Source organism: Populus euphratica, unplaced genomic scaffold (assembly GCF_000495115.2).
Source record: "Populus euphratica unplaced genomic scaffold, PopEup_1.0 scaffold41.1, whole genome shotgun sequence".
Classification (NCBI taxonomy): domain Eukaryota; kingdom Viridiplantae; phylum Streptophyta; class Magnoliopsida; order Malpighiales; family Salicaceae; genus Populus; species Populus euphratica.
The window spans coordinates 266490-289080 of record NW_011499868.1 but is presented as its reverse complement, the minus strand read 5'-3'; the positions used below and the strand labels follow the sequence as shown (position 1 = coordinate 289080).

The 22591-nt window shown below is 31.7% G+C and overlaps 1 protein-coding gene across 1 annotated transcript; it reads left to right on the top strand.

The window, feature by feature from the left end:
* Window positions 1-15780: 15780 nt before the first annotated feature.
* On the top strand, window positions 15781-22585 carry LOC105126512 (BEL1-like homeodomain protein 4). The gene is made up of 5 exons (XM_011027387.1): window positions 15781-16143; window positions 16384-17893; window positions 19113-19498; window positions 20229-20289; window positions 21927-22585. The coding sequence occupies exons 2-5, from the start codon at window positions 16490-16492 to the stop codon at window positions 22560-22562; spliced, it is 2487 nt and encodes an 828-aa protein (XP_011025689.1). The 5' UTR covers window positions 15781-16143; window positions 16384-16489; the 3' UTR covers window positions 22563-22585.
* The last annotated feature ends 6 nt before the right edge of the window (window positions 22586-22591 follow it).

Genomic DNA, 22591 nt, shown 5'->3' with positions numbered 1-22591 from the left:
AAAATTCTATAATTCTATTTTAATTTAAATTCTTTTTTTTTTATAAATTTTTATAGAGAATCTGAAGTGAGATGAAAAATCGAGAAAAAATTCTTATTTGTACTTATTTGTAGAAGGTATAAGGTATAAGAGAAATAACAATATATATTTATAATTGATAATTGATATCGAAATAAAATTGAAGTAAATGGAACATTTCGAACGAGATACCCTGAAATAAATAATTGTTCCAATGAAACCTTTTCTTTTCCTATAATTGGACGTTGATACATGATCCAAGCAATTAATTTCTTTCTATTCCTTATTATCTTTATTTCTTACTATATATTATCTTTATTTATTACTATTAACAAATAACAAATATTAACAAATCATATGTAAATGTAAGAAATCATGGGACTACTAATAGTTAAAAGGACGAATCCACTCTTAGGAATCGTTAAATCCTATAAATGATTGTTCTGATATATTATAGAAATTTTTTGAAATGCAAAAGTCAAATAACTCTTTGTGGTGAAACAAAATATCTCTTATTTCCCCCTTGAATAAATTCTTCTTTTTGGTTTTGAAAGGAATGATCTTATGTTGGCTTGACTTGGTTAATTCTTTTATATGTTGTATCCGCGAGAATATCATTTCTTTTGATAGAAAAGGTTATTTTGTATATTTCTACATCTAGGATCCGACTTGTATCAGCAATACTAATAGGAAATGAAACATTATGGCAAGAAAAAGTTTGATTCGGCGGGAGAAGAAGAGACAAAAATTGGAACAAAAATATCATTTGATTTGTCAATCCTCAAAAAAAGAAATAGTGCACCAACACGTCTTCACCGATGTTGTTTTTTAACTGGAAAACCAAGAGCTAATTATCGAGACTTTACACTATTTTTTAACTGGAAGACCAAGAGCTAATTATCGAGACTTTACACATACTTTGTGCAAAGGTTCATGCATGTTTGTTGCCGGGGATAACAAGATCAAGTTGGTAAAGATTCTAATTTTTCCTTCATTTTTCTAGTCATTTCCACGATCATCGATCATAGAGGAGCCTCTTTACCATTCTGTATAAATGTGCTATTCTATTTGTACAGATATGGTAGAGGGGCGCATTCAATCCTTGTTTGTCCATTAGTTCCCACTTTTTCTCTTCCTCACGAGGGGTATAACAGCTTGGTAGCTCGCAAGACTTATAACCTTAAGGTCACGGGTTCAAATCCTGTCTCCGTAATATTTTTTTAACAAAAAAATAAGGATTGTTCCTATTAACTAGTAAATAATTAATTACCATTTTTCATTTTCTTTTTTTTGAGGGGGGAGGAAAGAAAAGAGGGTAAGGGGTAAAAAAATTAAATTATTAGGGTCAACTATACTGAATCCTTTATCCTATTAAATAAATCAACTTGGGTGGATAGTGGGAATCGAACCCGCGTCTTCTCCTTGGCAAGGAAAAATCTTACCATTCAACTATATTCGTATTTTTTTTTTGTCTTGATATTGACACACAATACCTGGATCCTATTTGTGAATAGCTATGCCAGATATTCTTTTCAGGACCATTGCTATTATATTCATATTATCTATTTTGAAAGGATCTCGAAGAGCCACCAAAGCTCACACTAACCCATTAATTTAGGATCCAATTCAGGATTTTTCTTGGGAGGTGTCGGGAAGGAATTGGAATGTAATAATATCAATTCTTCCAGATCGACAAGAGCAGGTTCTCTATTGATTCAAACGCTGTAAGGGGTAATAAAAGAGGACAAAATGAAGATTTCACATAATACTTTTGATAAAAAAATCTATAGGATCAAACCTTCGCTCAATGAGAAAGTCGGTCAAATTCTACAGGATCAAACCTATGAGACTTAAGAAATGACAGAAGGGAATTAAAAAAGAAAAGAGAGGAAAAAATAATTAATAAAATAATAAAATAAATAAAGAAGAGCCCAGATTCCAAATGAACAAAATCTTTCTGATTCTCGAAGAATGAGGGGCAAAGGGTTGATCGAAAAAGATCTTTTGTTCTTATTCTTATTGTAAGATCATGATTGGATCCGCATATGTTTTGTAAAAAGAAGAATCTTCTCCTTTGAGAATAATCAAAAAAGGAAAGTGTTTAATTGGAACATGAAAACGTGACTGAATTTGTCCTCGTTACTTTTCGGGACTGAGTGGATGAAGGGAGGAGCTTCTCGATCGATGAAAAGGGTCCAATGACGTCGAAAGAATTAAATGAGGAGTCGTATGAGATGAAAATCTCACATACGGTTCTGTAGAGTGGCAGTAAGAATGACTTATTTATCAACTTTTCCACTATCACCCCCAAAAAACCAAACTCTACCTTCCGTAAAGTTGCTAGAGTACGATTAACCTCTGGATTTGAAATCACTACTTATATACTTGGTATTGACTATAATTCACAATAACATTCTATAGTCTTAGTAAGAGGAGGAAGGGTTAAGGATTTACCCGGTGTGAGATATCACATTGTTCGAGGAACCCAAGATGCTATCAAAGTAGAGGATCATCAACAAAGGCATTCTAGTACGTTGTAGATTCTTATCCAAGACTTGTATCATTTGATGATGCCATGTGAATTGCTAGAAACACGCGGTAATACAGAGGATGCAAGCATTATCTAGAATGATTGGGCGTAAAGAGTTTGTAGGTGGCTTTTTAAGTCCACCGTCAAATCCCATGGCTTAACCCTGGACGGGTGGTGGAAACGGCCAAGCTAGAGTACGGTATGGGCAGAGGGAATTTCTGATGGAGCGATGAAATGGTGGTGGAAACGGCCAAGCTAGAGTACGGTATGGGTAGAGGGAATTTCTGATGGAGCGATGAAATATGTAGAGATTGAAAAGGACGCCAATGGTGAAAGTACTCTGCTGGGTTAACACTAACACTAAGAGACGAATGTCAGGGGAGTGAATGAGATTAGATACCCCAGTAGTTATAGTTGTAAATGATGGATATTGGGCATTGTGCGTATCGACATGTGCAGTGTTGTAGCTAACGCGTTAGGTATCCCGTCTGTGGAGTACTTTCGCAAGAATGAAACTCAAAGGAATTGACGGGGGCCCGCACAAGCGATGGAGCATGTTGTTTAATTCAATGCAAAGTGAAGAACCTTACCAGGGCTTGACATGTCACGAATCCTCTTGAAAAAGAGGAGTGCCTTCGAGAACGCGAACACAGTTGGTGCATGTTGTCATCAGCTCATGTCGTAAGGTGTTGGGTTAAGTCCCGCAACGAGTGCAACCCTTGTGTTTAGTTGCTACCGTTGAGTTTGGAACCATGAGTGCAACCCTTGTCTTTAGTTGCTACCGTTGAGTTTGGAACCTTGAACAGACTGCTGGTGATAAGCCAGAGGAAGGTGAGGATGACGTCAAGTCATCATGCCCCTTATGCCCTGGGCAACACATGTGCTACAATGGCTGAGACAAAGGGTAGCGATCCCGCGAGGCTGAGCTAACTCCAAAAACCCGACAAATATATGTAATAAATTATAATTTATTAACTCCAAAAACCCGAAAAATATATGTAATAAATTATAATTTATTATTTTCATTGGTAATTTTGCCTGAGAAGTATAAAAAAATTCATTTTATTTGTTCATTATGCAACCTAATTAAACAGCAACACCTACGTTCATAACTGAAAAAATAACAACTTGTTTAACAACACTTGATAAATGTACAAAATATAATGTATTATTAAATGAAAATAAATATCTTAATTGTACAACATTGTAAAATATCTAAAATGTATGATTTTATTCATCATTTTAAACCTGAATTTTAATGTTTTTGCAGTAAAAAGTGTGGTATAGTGTGACCATAATAAATGACGGTTTGAAAAATATTAAAATGTAGATTTTAAAAAATAGGATCCATATTAAAACTGTGGTCCTCACAAGTTAATCAAAAGAATGTCCTCACAAGTTAATCAAAAGAATGCCTAACCTAATCACAAGTTAATCAAAAGAATGCCTAACCTGTTTTTAAGATTCTTTTATGAAAAGTAATTGAACCTACAAGACTGTTCAATTTTTTTCTTCCTTATGTCCTCTCTTCTCCTCTCTAAGAACCTAGACAAAATGATTGTTCTTATCATCCTCGTGTTTCAACCTCTTCATTGATCTCATTGATTCTCGAATAACCTTTGTTTACAAACAATATTTTTCTTTTTCTTTTATGTTACAAGTAGATGATCTTACATATGTATTTTAATGTTTAATGTCATGTATTAACTTAATGAATGTCCTCTTTGATCATTTCATATGCAACCACAATTTAAAAAACAATTTTAACCAAACACTAATGACATGTTTTTGTTATAATCATAATTTTAATAATTATTTTTACTAAACATGTATTTTATCTATAACAATCAAGTAAAAATTTATTTTTCCAAAATTTATTTTCTCAAATCACAACAATATAAACAACCATGATACCAAATACACTCTAATTGAATGAAATTGCATATCATACTCAATTAATTGCAATTGGAAAAATATAAAATATATAATTCAATTGAGGTAAATTAACTATCAATAAGGATAACATAAGGACAAAATACAAGTTTAGAAAAAAAAATAGTTTAATATATTTAAGTCACTTTTATAACACCTAGGTTTCATAACAAGAGGTAATATTTTTCATTAAAAAAAATAACCACCACAGCTACTCCTATGGTAATATTTTTCATTAAAAAAATAACCACCACAGCTACTCCTATCACTACTTATGTATATTTTTTGAATAAGGAATGAAAATTAACTAATATACCCATATCTAAACTGGATTTAAATGTCAGCATCTACGTATATAAGCAATTTACATCACGGTATAGTAATATTGATTTGATTCCAAAGTAACATATAATAATAATAATAATAATAATATCTTACTCCAAATGAACTCAAGGTGCCTCTTGTGAGTCATTATAATTAAAGGAGCAAGGAGAAGATCACTTCTTCAAGAATTAATTGATATGATGTCTACTATTCCAATCTTTTGTTTAGATAAAACTAACCCAAAAAAATACAACTTTTCCTCTGACTCCTTGTCCAAGATAAAGTAACCACAACATATTTTTTTATTTTAGCATGACTAGCTCACTTTTTAGGAATCAAGATGCGCTTTCTGTAATAATAGTTTAGCATCTTAAAGTCACCTCTTCATTCAGTGCCACTTCACTTGAAATATATGGATGAAACTGTTTTTTAATTAGGGCTTTTGCAGTGTTTTTTCATAATCTATTGATGATATGTATTACCAATGATTTTCCATAGTTAAAGGCAAACAGCAGAATCTCTCATCGCAGCTTCTTTTCTCATGCATTGTTTGGAATCTTTGACTCCACCGGAATGACATTATTTTTAATGACACTGCCCATAACCTCCAAATATGTTTTTTCATGGTGTGTCAAAGTATTGGTTTATAGCTAAGGCTTAATTCCAGCTAGCTCTTTGGAACTTAATATAAAGAATGTTTTGAAACTTAATATAAAGAATGTTTAGCAGGGAAGAGTTGGTTTCTTATGTTTTTTTTTTCATTCCTCCTAATTGTTGTGCTTTCCTGTTTCATGTAGCAGCTTTTATGGTTTTTTTTTTTCTGCTTGTTTATCTAATGTAAGTTGGGTTATTAATTTTTTAACCTTTTTCTTAACAAAAGTTTCGATTATTGCCAAAAAAAAATTGATATTATGTCTTCCATTGGAATTGAGCCATGGATTTAAGATGCAGGAAGATGATGGATGTGTGTGTTCTTATCATAAGAAAAAAAGTGCATGTTCTTGTAGGTATCACGTTCTTGAAACAAAAAAGTAAGTAATATATATTAACAGCCAAATGGTACAATAATATAAGAAAAAATATATATTAATAGGCATTCCTGCTAATCTACCCTGAGAGGAAGCCGAAAGGAACAAGAAAAAAGGACCTTAAAGTGTGAAACCATATGACAAATATAATTTGCGTTTTCAGTACTCTCTGCTGCCATCAACCTCACCACCACAACCTTCCAAACCAACAATACCTCTGTGTACACCGATACCACCTTCGCACCACCATAACAGTGACATTAAGATTTTTTTTAGGTTTAGAAATACAAAAAAAAAGTGATGTTCATCATATAATTTCATTCCCTAAAATAATTATTTCCCATCATGATTTGTAGTTTACATTATCATGCTAGCATACACATTTAAAGTTGCAGAATTTGAACCAAAGAAAAAGGAGTTTAGAATTAATTTTGTCCCATCTGTAATTCAAAATCCCATATGATCAATAATTAACTTCTTCCTTTTTGCAGCATGAAAAATAAAATAAAAAAGTTCTTGAAACAATTTAGATTTTGGATGCTGTTCGCCAGGAGCTGTCAGAGAGTAGTACCTTGATTCATGATTAATAGTTTTTATCCATGATTCATGTACACTACCCGAGTGTTTGAATGAATGAGTGAATACAGTTTTTCTTAAGCACCTAAAACATGACGCCTTGCCTCTTCAAGATACATATCACTTGTTGCATGCACACGGAGACGGTATTCTGGAGTGTGATGTAGCAGTGATGGTTTAAAGTTTTTTTTTGTATAGAAATAAGTTAAAATATTATTTTATTATTACTTTTTAAAAATTATTTTTAATATTATTATATCACAATAATCTGAAATTATAAAAAATTAAATAAAAAAATTAAAATTTTAAAAAGCATGATTTCAATTACGTTTCTAAACATTGCTTGAAAATAAAAATGTTCATCAAGAGTCATGAATTGTGATCTTAGTTAGTGATGTTGGAAAATTTTGCATGCAGATGGGAAGCTGCATTCGTGATTGTATGTATCTTGCCCAATTGATTTCAAACGTTTTAGCATAAAGTTCATTAATCTACATCAACTTTAATTAAGTGAGAATTACAAAGTTGGATGTAATACACAAAAAAGTTCATTATTGAATTATTGTTTATTATATAATATAATATAATTGTAAATATAATTTACAAAATAATAAATATAAATGATTTAAAAAATTATTATTAAAACTAAAACCTCACACATTGATTTCTGTCTAAATGGATTTAAAAAGAGTTTCAATATGTGAAACTTAAAAACAAAATTTTACTATCATGAAAATCAAATAATTTTAAAAAAGCATCCGATGTTTATGGAAAGAAAATTTTATTATATTTATAATTATATAATATACACAATAACGTTTGTAAGTCAGAGATAGATTTAGGTTACTTTATCCAAAGTTTTTTGGAAATATTTTTTTTATAGAAATTTTTTTACCAAAGAATTTTGGGAGTTAATAGCCTTTCTGGTATTATATGCATTTAATCAACGCTTATTGAATCATGACAAGCTTGAGCCAATACATTGAGTAATCACTTAATGCTTATAATAAAAATTTAATGATATCCAATCAAGTTAAGAGATCATAATAGAATATTTTGTCCTTCAAAAAATATTGAAGACAAACAATTTTTTCTTATTATGAAAAATATTATACTTACTCAACCATGTTCACAATAAAAATTGGATCGAGATCAATCCAAAATAAATTCAGGCTAGAAAGGGTCCAAATAAAATTGGGCTAGAATTAGCCTAAAAAAAGAAGGTAAACTACATTCTACAAGGCTGGACTCAGCCCAGCCCAAAAACAAATAGCTAGTTACTCTGCAGCGCACAATAATCAGCTAATTATTTTTCATTCTTATTGCAAAATATGAAGGGAAATGTCGAGGTGAAAAGAGAGAGAGTGTATTGCAAGGGAGAGAAACTTCTTCTTCCCCTACCTCTGCGTGTGTAGGGGAAGAAGAAGCACAGTGCTGTTCGAAACAACACTGTTTCGTGCTTTTTTTTAAAAAAATAAATAAATAAATTTAGGGAATAACCTAAAAATGGATTAGCACTGTTTCGTGCTCTTTTTTTAAAAAAAAAAAAAAATTTAGGGAATAACCTAAAAATGGATTATGAAAATATTCATCCCAAATTTATAAAACCTATTGATTTAAACATCAAATCATACTAAAGAAAAATTCCAACAAATCTTATAATGTATACTTAACTCCAAATAAAGTTAGCATAAATTAATTTATCCAATTATGAGAAATCCTAATTTGATAGTTACAATATAACTAAATTACAATTACTATCCTCCATGCATTTATAATATCTTAAGCCATTACATCACATAAAAAATATTGAAGGTGAAGGAGGAAGAAAAGATGCTGAAGTGGAAGGTCAGGAGATGGAGGAAAAGATATACTTATAGTTGTACTTAATTCAACCTAATACATTTTATTTTGTTATAGGAGTTTTGTATACATCTTTTCCAACTCAATAGTCATTTTATTTGAGCTTTTTTTTTTTGGCAAAATCTCATTAAGTTCTTGTGATAAATAGCTTAGGCCACCATATGGTGTCTTTAAAGTTAAAACGGTGTGGTCTTCCCTTAGTTTTCAGGCTGATGCCATAATCAAACTATAAACTTGATTATTATCAATTCCATCACTTTTATTAGCTTCCAACCACTCTTGATGATCGTGAGGAGAATGGGTGGAAATTTCTTCAACAATTTTCTCAACTATGTTAGTGTTATTTCTTTTTTATAAAACAAAAAAAAAATCAAGTATCAAATGTCAATTATATTTCATATTATTAATGTAAATAAATAAGCTAAACTCAATGGTAACTATAAAAATACTTACAACAAACATGTTTGCTCTTTTATTGACATACTTTTCTCCCTTTTTCTATATCCCTTTTCTTAAAATGAGTTTTTTCATATATCTTTATAGGAGTTAGTTCTTGATAAGGCATCTTTTCCTACTAGGCATTTTGTATGGTGGGTAAATAAAATCACAACTCTACTGTGCTTCTAACTATCAAAACCAAGGTTGTCAACATCATATAATGTTGACTCGTAAAATTGTAAGATTTTAAAAGTTCACTCGTAATTTGAACAACTTTGATCCCATTTGTTGGTTCAAAGTAGACAACATGAATTGTCAAATTTAACAGTTCAAGACTGCTTGTTGTGGCCTCTTTAAACCAGCAACACGTCCGTTGTGGTATCCGTCACCCTGAAAGGACCATACCCAGGTGCAGAGGAATGTCAGGTGATCATTTGCATACAAGTTTTGTCAAATTTGATGAGGGTTAAAGATGTTAAATACACCCATAAAGGAGGTAACCAAAGCGGCTTTTATATGGAAAAACTTGAAGAAGATGAATAGTGACATTAAAACAACATCGTTTTAACCTTTTTAATTTGATCCTTTGATTTCTTTTTTATCTTATTTACACTCCTGATTGGCTTCAAACTTTAAATTCTGTGTAATTTTGCTCTCAGACAAACTTCAACATCAGCCTCGTATTTATGTATCTTTTTCAATTTGATCATTGGTCTTGGATTTATGCGATTCTACCCCTAATTGACCATCTTCAATCTTATCCCTGATTTCAATCAATTGAAACCCTATAGTTCAGTGTCTTTTACAAATGATACTTGGTTGCAAAATATTTCAATTTGACCCCTAATTGACACTAAAACTTTGTTTTTCTTGCGATGTTTCCCTTGATTTCAATCAATTGACATGGTAAAAATTGAATTTGACCTCTTGAAATTCTAATATTCTCAATTAAGCCCAAATTAGGCCCAAACTTAACATTTCACCAATTAAACCCTAATAAAATTAATTTGACCCTTTTAAAGTATAATTAAATCCTTTAATTATATGTAAATTAACTTTTAAACATAATTAAACTTTAATTTGGCTCTTGATTAAATCAAATTGACTTATTAAAAATTTAATTATACTCTTGGACTTTATTTTTATGCAAATTCATCCCATAATCATTTAATTTAGTCTTAAATTTTATATTTTTTCCTTTATTTTTGGGCAAAATGGGTACAATTAAGCTTTGAATTTCTTTAAAATTATAGCTTGTTTTTTTTTATGTTTTTTTTTTTGAAATTATCTCCAGCCTACTTTCTTTACATTGCCAACTTTTATTTTATATTTTAAAAAATAAATTTTAAGAAATAACATAGAATTAATTTATGATATTTTCATATAATGAGTTTCAACTAATGCAAAAACAAAAAGATGGATCTTAGAAAATTTGGTAGTTTTTATGAGAATAAATAAATCACGTAAGCTTCACATGATTATGTAATTAACTAGGTTGTAACTAGTTGATCATACTTTATTGAAGAAGAAGAGTAATGCTAGAGACACAAAAAAAAAAATATTGATGTGTCAGCTTTTGTTTGATTTTTATTTTATTAATCTCTTATCTTATAATTGTGATTATATCAATGAATGTGACAAGATTTGCAAATTTGCATTTCATAATTTGAAAAAATTTCCTATCACAAATATTATATTATTTAATAATAAAAAATTTATAAGAAGACTTGGTACCCTTATCATTACTTGAAGAAAAAAAATACTCGTCAAATAAATAAATAATATATAAAAATAGATAAATATCCGACAAATTTAACATGCAAATTTAATATACAATCACCTTTTATTATATCCGAAAATTAATTATGCGAATCGAAATGTGTGGGATGTGATTTCATTTGTGGAATAATTACACCAGACACAAAAATGTAACATAAATGTTTTTGTACATTCATGTCTTCGTCCTTTGCATTTAAGTATTTCAGTTGCAATGGCTTTTTCTGGTTTGCGGGCCAATCTATGTATCAAAGCTAATACAAGCATGAATCATGAATATATACTTTAATAATCTGAACGAATTCATGGTATCTAACATTGTCTAGCAAGTTACCAACACCACTAAAATCTTCAAGAACACGGAGCAAAAGGACCTATGTGATCTACAAGCACCATGGGGAAAAAACATTTCTTTGTTCGATCTGTACTTGTTTGTCTAGCCCATTTTGGCTTCTATGAATTTATTTATATGTTGTTGGGTGTACGGTTTTCGGTGACAACACAGTTAAATCTATAAATATATGTCGATATGCATGGGTTACATGTTGAAAAGACAGTAAACAATCTTCCTAAACAATCGTCATGTACCTCTCACCTCTTTACTGCACCTTGAGGTATTTTCCATCTCCAAAATTCATCGTGCTGTGCTTCAAGGCTCGGGAGAAAACCAAAGAAATTTTATGAACACACAAATCCTAACAAAAAGTCTTGGATACGGCAGCACATCAATCAAAAGCAATCTCACATGGCAAAGCGGCATGCTAGCCAACTTCTTCCTTTCCCCCCCCCCTCCCTCCTTGCAGATAACTACATGTATCTAGTAAAGATGTATACATAAACAAAATTGAAAAAGAGTCACCACCTCTCACCCACAAGTTCTAAATCTGAAATGACAATGCCCCACTATCCCAATTATAGATTGGAGATCAGTTTGTATACATAATTTGGAATAGCGTGTTGAAAACTAGCTAGTCAGTCTCTAGCTATAGATTGTCTAATTAAGTCTCCAAGTTAGCAGTATGTCTTTCTCATTTCTTAGTGATTTATAATGAACTAACCAAAATAGATTCGAGTTGATGGAAACAAATGTCTTTCTCCAAAAATTAGTCACTAGCTTGTCATGATTAAAATGATAATCCACTTTGCTAGTCGAGATCTAGGCAAATGTTGTCGTAATCAATAGTTGATTTATGACACTGTGTTAAAATATGTTTTTATTAATTAGATAACAGGGAAATAGCAGACCAAATTGGCTAAGAAATAAGTTTAGGTTAAATAATTTGACTATCACTAACTTCTTCTTTTTTTGGTAAATAATAGGTCTTTTCTTCCAGATTTCCATTTCTCTGTTCATTTTGATCATCTCAGAATATGACAGGTGTCTTTAAAATTAAATACAGGATTTGGAAGAAAAAAAAAGATATTAAAACAAATTACAGAAGAAAAATTGTGATGAGTTTTGTTTTGATTTTGGAGACCAAAGTTAAGAGGATTTTTTTGAACATGGACAACGCTTGAAATTTAATGATGATTTATGTTTTCTTTATTTTTTGTAATTCATTTTTTAGATTTCTTTTATTCTGTTTTTTATTTGTTTCAAATAACAAATTAGACACGTGTCAAGTTTTGTAACCACTACACATGATCAAAATTATTCCGGAAACTATCATTTATTTTAAAAAATCTATATTATAATCAAATTAAAATTTCTAAAGATTAAAAGTCTATTTCAGTTTGACCTAAAGTTCATGGTTCTTTTCGATAATTTAGCTCTAAGTTTAAAATGAATGATATGCTACTTTAAGAAAATAAAATGTATAGTTAGGCAAAAAAAAAAAAGAAGAAAAATAAAAATAAAAATAAAATTAGTATATCTCTTATCTCATTTTCTACCATGTTAGTTTCTTTCTGATTATTACTTTCCTTGTATTCATTAATGCTGTGAATAGCTAGAGTTATGAAAATCCATATCTCTCTCCCTTTTCAATACATCACATTTAGAATTTATCAATTAGAACTTCTTTCTTCTTGCTACATCCGTTATCTCTTACACAACCTAGTAATAATAGTGGAGATTCTAAAAAAATAAATGCTAGATTTAATTATATATTGAATAATAAGTTAATCTTGATTCTAATAATTTAATTTATTTTCTCTATTCAAGATAAGTGATGCTTGGTAAGCTAAAATGACTAGTGGTTGATTACTTAAAAAATCTTATTTGGTAGATTTAAGGATTCTTCGATATTTAAGTAGTATTTTTTTAGAAAAAAAAGTAAGATAATATTTTAAAAAAATAAATATTAAAAATATCTATGTTAAAAATATTAAAAATTAAAAAATTATAAACTTGAAAATTAAAAGATTCACGTGGTATTTATAACACATATTGAATTAATATTGAAAATTGAAAGATTCATGTGGTATTTATAACACATATTGAATTAATATAAAAATATTAAAAGATATGTGTTGAGGTTCCAAAAAACTATTAAGAAAATATTGGACTCAAGCGAGTTTTCTAAACTCGTTAGGGGTTAAAAACAAGTTCAGGTATGTCAAGGCCATGATCGTTTGGGGTTTTTATAGAAATATCAATTTAAATATACATGATTAAATTAAAACTTGTTTAAAGAATCTCAATACCTAAAATATGATCCAGAATTGTCATAGAAAACAAAAAGGAAGTTTCAAAAATCTCATATTTTTTATTTTATTTTTATCAAATTTATCTTAATATAAGATAATAAACATATGTATCACTATAAATTAATTAAACATGGAAAATGATTTACAAGCTTAAGTAATTAATAGGTTCAAAGGTTACCAAAATTCTATCAAATAATTGAAGATTTTGAATTTGAAAATGTTTATGTTCATCACAAGAGAAATTAAATGTTAATTATATATATACGATCACTTTTATGATAATGAAAATGTAAATTTAGAAACAATTAAACATAAAAAAAAAGACAAATAAAACTAAAAATAATAAACACGTAAATCCTATATGTTAAAGGAAATCAAAGGCCAAATGAAAAAGGTGATCAAACATGCCAATCTTGGCATTGCTAACGATAAAGCGGTTATATGTGCTTTTCATATACCCCCCTGCACGCGAACCTAACTTTCCCTGCGCCCAACCAATAACACGTGCCAACCTTCTCTCTTGCGTGTAGACTTTCCTTATTACTTATAAAATTAAATAAAAATCTCCGTTTAATTTCCTCATGTGTGTTAATTAGCATAAACTAGGTAATTAGCCCGTATTTCTCTGCGGATTTGAACTAACTAATAAAGATTTTAAATGTAAAACATAGCATTGTTAATTTATTTTTCTATTTGTGAATAAATTTTCATTATAAATTTAAAATTTAATGTATATGAAGTAAAGATTTTCAAAAATTAAAATAATAACATTGTTTAGTAATACAGGTCAATGAGCTCGGTTGTCAAACCTATGATTTAAATTATATATTTGATTGGATTTAATAATATTAATTTTTAAATAAATACTATTTAATTTTATGATAATAAAAACACACACCAAATTGTAAAGAAAAAACTTTCTAATATTATAAAAATGCTAGTATACTCATTCAAAAACAAAGCAAAATTAAATTATATTTAATAAAATAATATCTAAAATATATTTTTAATTAATTTAAAAATTTAATATATTTATATATTTATATTATTTTAAATTAATAATTTTTTAAAAACAAATTTAAATTCAAAAAAATAAAAAAAAATCTACATGCCTGGCCTTATTTAAAAAGCCTAGCTGAGACTAGGCTGGGAAGGCCAGGCCTTTTCTTGATTTTTTTATTTTTTTTATTTTTCTTAAAAAAAAAAAAAGCAATAATGACCAGTAACATGCTTAAAAAATTAAAGAGGGTTTGGGTCTAAAAATTTATTATTTTTTTATTTTTAATCTAAAAAATATTATAAAAATCTTCATAAACCATTTATTAACCCCCAAAATACTCTAAAATTACTTCAAAAAATAAAAATAAACTTGATTAAAACAAATCAAATGAACATTGATATACTTTTTCTATCATATTTATAAGAAAAAAAACCAAAAGATTAGTTAATTGACACAAAAAAATATCCTTCTTTTTTAAAAGTGCCCAACAACAAGTTTTTTTTTGTTTTGCAATGATGTACTTTATATTTTTTTTCTCAAATTAAGAGACTAAATAACAAATAAAATGAACTTTTAAATCAAAATAAAAATTATAAAAAAATTTAGATTAACTATGTATTTTTTTTGTGATCTACTTTATGATTCTTTATCTTTTAATTTTATATTTCTACTACAATTTAATACTTCATCTCATCAAATTATGTCACAAAGAATTAAATTAAAAACAAAAATATCTAAAGATAAAATAATAATAAAAAATATTGAAAATATTATTTTATAAAAAAGTAGAAGAAGAGCTTTATCAAAAGTAAAGCACCGTAACAAAACTCGTATCTTTGTATTGATAATGTTTTCTCTACCTCTTATGATTGCCTATCCATTTATATGGCTAGATTTAGTTGTGCTATTAATGAACAAAAATTGCATCACGAAAAGACCAATATGACCTTAATAACTTGTATTGTCGTTGGTTCCAAATAATCATACAGCTAGGGCATTGTGGTCATAGAAATCAAATCAAGGGATGGTGGTAGTTTGGATCATTGAGATGACTTTCTACTGACCTTATCTTTATTTTATTCCGTAGTTTGCGTTGGTTTCCTGAGGACTTTGTACAAAATGACGTAAATAGCTTTAACATTTTGGTCATTTTATATGAAATAAATATAATTAAATTCACAAAAAAATATAAATCATATATAAAGTAAAGAATTGACCGTTTGATTCCTATAATTATTTTTTCCCGAAAATGTTAGTTTAGATACCCTTGACTTATAAAACCTAAAAGACTAAAATACCCTAAACTCTTGAGGGTTTACAAGAGGTCATATTAGCCAAGTTGTCATGGGCGTAATAAATTATACCTCAAGTCTTTGTTTATATGTTTCATTTTTAAGTTTACTTAATAAATTTTGCTCTTTAATTTATTTCTAATCGTTATTTTTTCTTAATTATATTAGAAAAATGTATGAAATGAATATTTATATTTTTTAATTTGAATTTGTTGTTGTGAAAATGTAAAGAAAACAAAACAAATAAATGTTGTTACAAGAAAGCAAAAATCAAATTGAAAAATAAAATAATGGTGAGTAAAAAGAGGAGGTGAAGAAGAAGAAGAAAGAAAAGCAAGAAAGAATAGCGACCTCTTGATCTCTTTCTTTCCTCTTCTCTCCTTGGGGCTCGCTGTTTTTTTTTTTTTTTTTTTTTTGTTTTGAGAGAGATACCAGTCTCTTTAATCCTCCATTCTTTTCCTTTATTTTATTGTTAAGCTTCATCTCTCTCTCTCTCTCTCCCCCTACACTCACTAGCTCTGAGTGCTGCAAAGAGCAACAAAGAGAGAAAAGGAGAGAAAGAGAAAGAAAGAGACGAGAGACAGAGGACAACACACATAGAGATAGATAAATAGAAAGAGAGAGAGAAACTAAGGAATTCACCAAGCTTTCAATACCACAGAAGAGAAAACGATGTCTGAGAGCTTTCTCTCCTTGCATACTCTGAAACTCCAAGAGGTACTTGCTTTTGTGTGTGTGTGTGTGTGTGTATACGAGTATGATAAAAGTGAAACATATATAAAAAGGAATTAACCAAATTTAAGGAACGAACAAAAACTCATTTGATACTTGTTGCTCGATCTTTCCCTCTCTCTTACTCTTTCTTTGGTTTTAGTATGTTTCTTGATATGTTAAATCTAAGATAGTGTTTATTTCTTGTGTTTTTTGGCCGTCTCTAAACTGATCCATATGTAGCAGATTTGATTGACAGAAGAAAGGAAATAATAAGGTTGTGACTTGTGAGGGTGCTACAAAGAAGATAATTGAAAGAGATGATGATGATGATCATCTTCAAGATATTGATATGGGAATAGCTACAACACCTCCATTCCCTCCAATACTTCCGCACTCAAAGACTCACCAGTTAAGCTCTCCAATACTACAAAACACCAAGTCCAACCCTTCAAATCATAATTCTATGTCCCAAGATTACCATCAAGGTATCTTTTCCTTCTCGAATGGCGGTTTCGAGAGATCCTCAGTATCTCACCAAGAACATAATCAGCAGCAGCAACATCAGCAGCAGCAGCACCATATAGCCCAACAGATCCGCAGGGATAAGCTTAGAGTTCAATCAGGCTATGAACAACCTCCACCGGCATTATTAGGTATTGGAGAAGAAGAATCAAGTGGCCTTCCCGTCTACGAAACAGCCGGTATGTTATCAGAAATGTTCAATTTCCCTCCTGCTGGCGGACCAGCCGCGGCTGTTGATTTGTTAGATCAGCCCTTGCGGTCTAATTACCGGACTCAGCCACGACAACAACAACAACCGGTGACAACCAACGATTGGTATAACAGCAACAACACGCAAGGTATGGCAGTAGGAGGTTTGGGGATAGGCAATTCAAAAAATCATAATAATAATGATAGCCGTGAAAGTTTGGCTCAACATCAGCATCAAATTTCAGGCATTAACGCAGATTCAGCTACAGCCATGCAGCTTTTTTTAATGAACCCATCACAACCAAGATCACCACAATCTCCTTCTCTTTCTCATCATCAACCCCCTCCTTCAACTTCTTCTACTCTTCACATGTTGCTACCAAATCCTTCAAGTTCTCTTCAAGGGTTTAGTACTGTATCAGGAGGGGGATTTGGTGCTACTAGTGTTATATCTCCACCACAATTCACATGGGTTCCTGATAGTTCTCATGTAGGAGGCAATACTGGTGCTCCACTCAGTAATCAAACTGAGATTAGCGGTGTTGTTGAAGGACAAGGACTTTCTTTATCATTATCATCATCTTTGCAACATTTAGAGGCAGCCAAAGCAGAAGAATTGAGGATGGGAGATGGTGGGCTATTGTATTATAATCAAGGAGCTGGTGGATCATCGTCTAGTCAATATTACAAGAATCTGGGAGGTCACCAACCCCATCAAGCATTACATTTCCAAGGTGGAGCGGGGCAAAACCACCACCAAGTTCATGTTGGTTTTGGGTCATCATTAGGAGTGGTGAATGTTTTGAGGAATTCAAAGTATGTGAAAGCAGCACAAGAGTTGTTAGAAGAGTTTTGTAGTGTTGGAAGAGGTCAGTTCAAGAAAAGCAAATTTGGTAGACAAAACACAAACCCTAGTTCCAATAACAACCCAGGGGGCGGCGGCGGCTCTTCTTCTTCAACAAAAGATCTCCCTCCCTTGTCAGCTGCTGATAGAATTGAGCATCAAAGAAGGAAGGTCAAACTCCTGTCGATGCTTGATGAGGCATGTAATCTCTCTCTCTCTCTCTCTCTCTCTATCTCTATCTCTTTCCCTCAAGAGTAAGGACTTTTTTTTTTCTGGGTTTGTTTATTTGAGTACGTACATCAATGATTTTCCAAATCACACGGACAAACAGAAAATTCCGGCAAGTTTCTCAACAATATTATAAAAGATTTAAAGATCCCAAGTAGAAAAAAGCCGCCTGGTGCCATAAGGTTACATAAGATCTAGTTGGTAGAGCTAGCTAGATTAGTCATCATATTATTTTATTTTATTTTCAATATTTAGTTTTTTTCCACATTGATTGTAAAGGTAGGCGATGTGTTAAGGTTTATGGTTCGGTAAGAAAATAATAAAAAGTCTACTATTATTAGAAGTACCTATCTATCTAGGCGTCCAGCAACAAACGACGTTCCTCCTGACTTGGAAGATGACTGTTAAGCCACCATATTACGTAAGGGAAGTTATTATGAAGCTACTGGTGGTAAAAAGATTGGTACCCATCATAGTAATATTGCAGGGAAAGAAAGAAAGCCCTTGATATTATATATTAATTAGTTGACCTAGGCGCAGCAAGGGTAGTAGTTCCTTTTCTTTTCTCCTTTTGTTTTTGTTTTGTTTATGCATTATGCGTTACACAAGCAAGCCTATCAAATTGGCTGTATTGGGGAAAGGCAGTAACGAAAGAAACACCAGGGATATTCCATGCCCCTATTAGCAATCATTTCAGTACTGTACCACCCTTTGGTTAACGCATTTATTCTCCTCCTCCTCCTTCTCTCTGCTATTTGTGTTTTCTTTAAGAACCATGAAAAGTCCTATAAAAAATATTCATCTATATTGGGTGTCATAACAATTCTTGAATGTCTTTCTTTGTCTATTCTAACCCTTCTCCTCTTTCAATGTCATGAATATCAAATCAGGTCGCATGACCTAGTGCTATCATGATTTATTTCCTCTTTTCTTACACACCTGTTATGTATCTGCAATATGAGGAAGTCGTGAAAACAACATTTGAGTTTTGTTTACTTCATGGGACTTGATGTGGCAATTTTTCTTATTTAATGCATGCCTTAAAATGTGTTTTTTATTTTATTTTATTACGGTAGTGTCAATAGATACTCATGAACGATATTTTTACAGAAGGAACATTGCGATTGGTGAAATTTAATCATTGTTTATATATTTAATATGTGGGTCAATTTGTTCTACAAACTTGCAGGTGGATCGAAGGTACAACCATTATTGTGAGCAAATGCAAATGGTAGTGAACTCATTTGATCTAGTAATGGGTTTCGGGGCGGCAGTCCCTTACACTGCCCTTGCCCAGAAGGCAATGTCAAGACATTTTAGGTGTCTAAAAGATGCAATAGCAGCACAATTGAAGCTTAGCTGTGAACTACTTGGAGAGAAAGATGGTGCTGGGACCTCAGGCATAACAAAAGGTGAGACACCAAGGCTTAAGTTATTAGAGCAAAGTCTAAGACAACAAAGAGCCTTTCACCAAATGGGCATGATGGAACAAGAAGCTTGGAGACCCCAGAGAGGCTTGCCTGAACGATCTGTCAACATCTTAAGAGCCTGGCTTTTTGAGCATTTTCTCCACCCGTACGTTACTTTTACCTAAACTTCACTATACTAGCTAGCTACTCGTATCGTATTCACAACAATCTAGAAAATAGAAACCTAAGAGAGTTGAAAAATCAAAGTATAGGCACTTATTATTAGTAGTAGACATCATTGTAGGAGGCGTAAAAGTTTTTACCGCATAATGATACTTTCTAATTTGTTAACAAGATAGATACTAACACAAGATCCAAGTTCCCTTGTTTCTTTCTCTAGCTTTTTGTCCATAATGTGATTAAAAGGAACAGTAATGCAGTGTCCTTGGATGTTGTCTCGTCAGCAAAAGCTGTCAAAGGGTTTCTATTTACCCACTGCTTTTCCCTCTAATACATCAGTCCCCTCCTCCCTTTGTAGACCTCAGAAATTAGTTAATTGTGTCAAAAATAAAATAAAGGCATAATTCAACTGACCACCTTTTTCTTTCTCTTCACCTCTCTCTATCTTTCTCTGTGAAATCATGATTTTTATGATAAGTCACGCACACAAAATAATAAGAGCGATCGGTGCGTGCATGCAGTTGTACCCCTTTAAACTTCTCTGATGCCCCTGCTACTGCCTGCTACAAAACACTGCTCATCTTCTCTTCTCTTCTCTTCTCTTAGATTCTCGTGCCCCATGTAAATATGATACACAAATAAAAGCTAGCAATATTGGTTTCTCTTTATTTGGTTGAGGTATTGACTCTGATGTCATTTTCTGAACCCTTTCTCAGGTATCCAAGCGATGCTGATAAACATCTGTTAGCTAGACAGACTGGTTTATCGAGGAATCAGGTCTCTCTCTCTCTCTCTCTCTCTCTCTCTACATACACACTCACATTCCCCTTTTGATCTCTTCTTAAACAAAACAGTAAATATTAGAGTACTATTCATTTAACACGAAAATGGAGATGTACTATTCTAGAGAGAGAGAGAGAGAGAAAAACAAGGAGGGACCATGAGTAAGTTCAGTAGATTTGCATGGTTCTGGGCTTTACTTACTCCGGTTTATTTCTCATGTCTTTCTGTTATCGAACGATATTATGCCATAAGGGTTTAGCATCTTTTTATACGGTTTATGTTTCCTTTTATTTTGTTTATTTATTTATTTGCATTCTTTTATAAGTTAAGAGACATAGATAGACTCGATCAGATACAGACATCAAGGGAGGGAGATAGCATTATTTAAGAGCAGAAAAAAGTACAGAAGAGATGAGATGAGACATGAGAGTTTGCAGCTTTGATTGGTTCTCTCTCTCTCTCTGCCCCCACCACACAGCATATTGAATTATCCAACCACACACAAAGATGAAACATTAAAGACAGTGAACAAAAAATTTGTACTTAGGATCATGTTTTATAAACTTGTTGGTATTCTTACTTGCATCTTCTCCTTTACCCCTTGCTAGTGGGTTTTTTTTACCTTTGCACCTGCATCTCCTCCTTCTCGTGTCTACCTTTGTTACTGTTTTTATTTCCATCTTGTATTCTTGCACCTGCATCTCCTCCTTCTCGTGTCATTAAACCCTAAAGGTTAATTTCCCTTTTTCTTTTTATACTTTAATACATAACTATTGTATTATCAAACAGTATCTAATAATTCATCAAGTGTACTTAAATTTCTTATTTTACTTTTTTTTTTGTCATTAACTATGTGTTATATTATTTGCATGAAAAGCAAGAACCCAAAGCTGCTTTGCTCTTTGGAGAGGGAATAGAAAGAAACAAACATCTATATGTCTATGTCTTTATCTTGTATATACAATAAATAACTCAGAGGGGGTTATATAGGCTGATCATAAATGGAGAGCTTTTATTATTACCATTCTTAAACTGTTCATGGAGATATAGGACACTGTCAAGTGATTCAACAGACTACATCGAATTCGATCCTCTCTTTTTTATGAATATTATTGCATCATCATCATCATCATTTATGTGATGTAATTATTCCTATATTTGTTGAGAAAAGCTTTCTGATTTGGTAACTAAATGAGATTTTCAATTTCAAGATTCCAAATTTGAATTATGTTTTTGGTTAAAAAGAAAAATTATAGACTACATAGCTAGAAGTTTTGAAATGGAGTTTATATATATATAAGAGAAGCTTTAAATTTGAGATCAGTGTGAATACAGTAGTGTGTCGATGGATCGATGGAGTTACAAATTCATTGATGAAATGAAAAGATTGTTACTTCCTATTATTGTGTGGAGTCCAAAGTTTAATAAACTTCATTTTTAAGCAAAATTATCTAAGACACCATGCCTAGATTTATACTTCAAGCACGAATTAGTATGGCATTCCAATGAATTGTGTGTTGCATAAAATATATAGATGTGCCCTAGCTATCATTCATTAATCATGCGCATACAATATTTGTTACTTGTTTAATTAAATATTGAATGTTGCTAATCCCATTCCATATGTTTAGGTTTCAAACTGGTTCATTAATGCCAGGGTTCGGTTGTGGAAACCCATGGTTGAAGACATGTACCAGCAAGAATCCAAAGAAGAGGAACCAGGAGCAGAAGATAGAGAAAGGAAGCAAGCCAACAACAACAGCAACAATAGTGGGCTTGCACAAACACCAACGCCTACTACAACAACGACAGGATCATCAGCACCAGCTGCCACAACAACAACCATCCCATCAGGCAAAAGATCCGAAATCAATGCCAATGAAAACGACCCTTCACTCCTTGCAATCAATAGACAATGTTTCTCGGAAAACCAAACAAAACTCTCCACCTCCTCCTCTACCACCACCACCACCATTATTACACCCATCAATATCACCTCCGCCACCGAGGCTGCACCACCACCTCATGCTGGACAGCCTTTCCATGACTTCGCCGACGACACATGTCGACATGGCAGCATTGTTACAGCTGATTATGGGACCACTTCCAGCAATGCCAACGCTGGTGCTGGCCACATTGGGTCTACGCTTATAAGGTTTGGGACCACTACTGCTGGCGATGTGTCTCTCACTCTAGGGTTACGCCATGCTGGGAACATGCCTGAGAAGAGTCCTACTTTCTCCGTGAGAGATTTTGGGGGCTGTTGAATAAACTTTTATATAGTACCTTTCAGAGG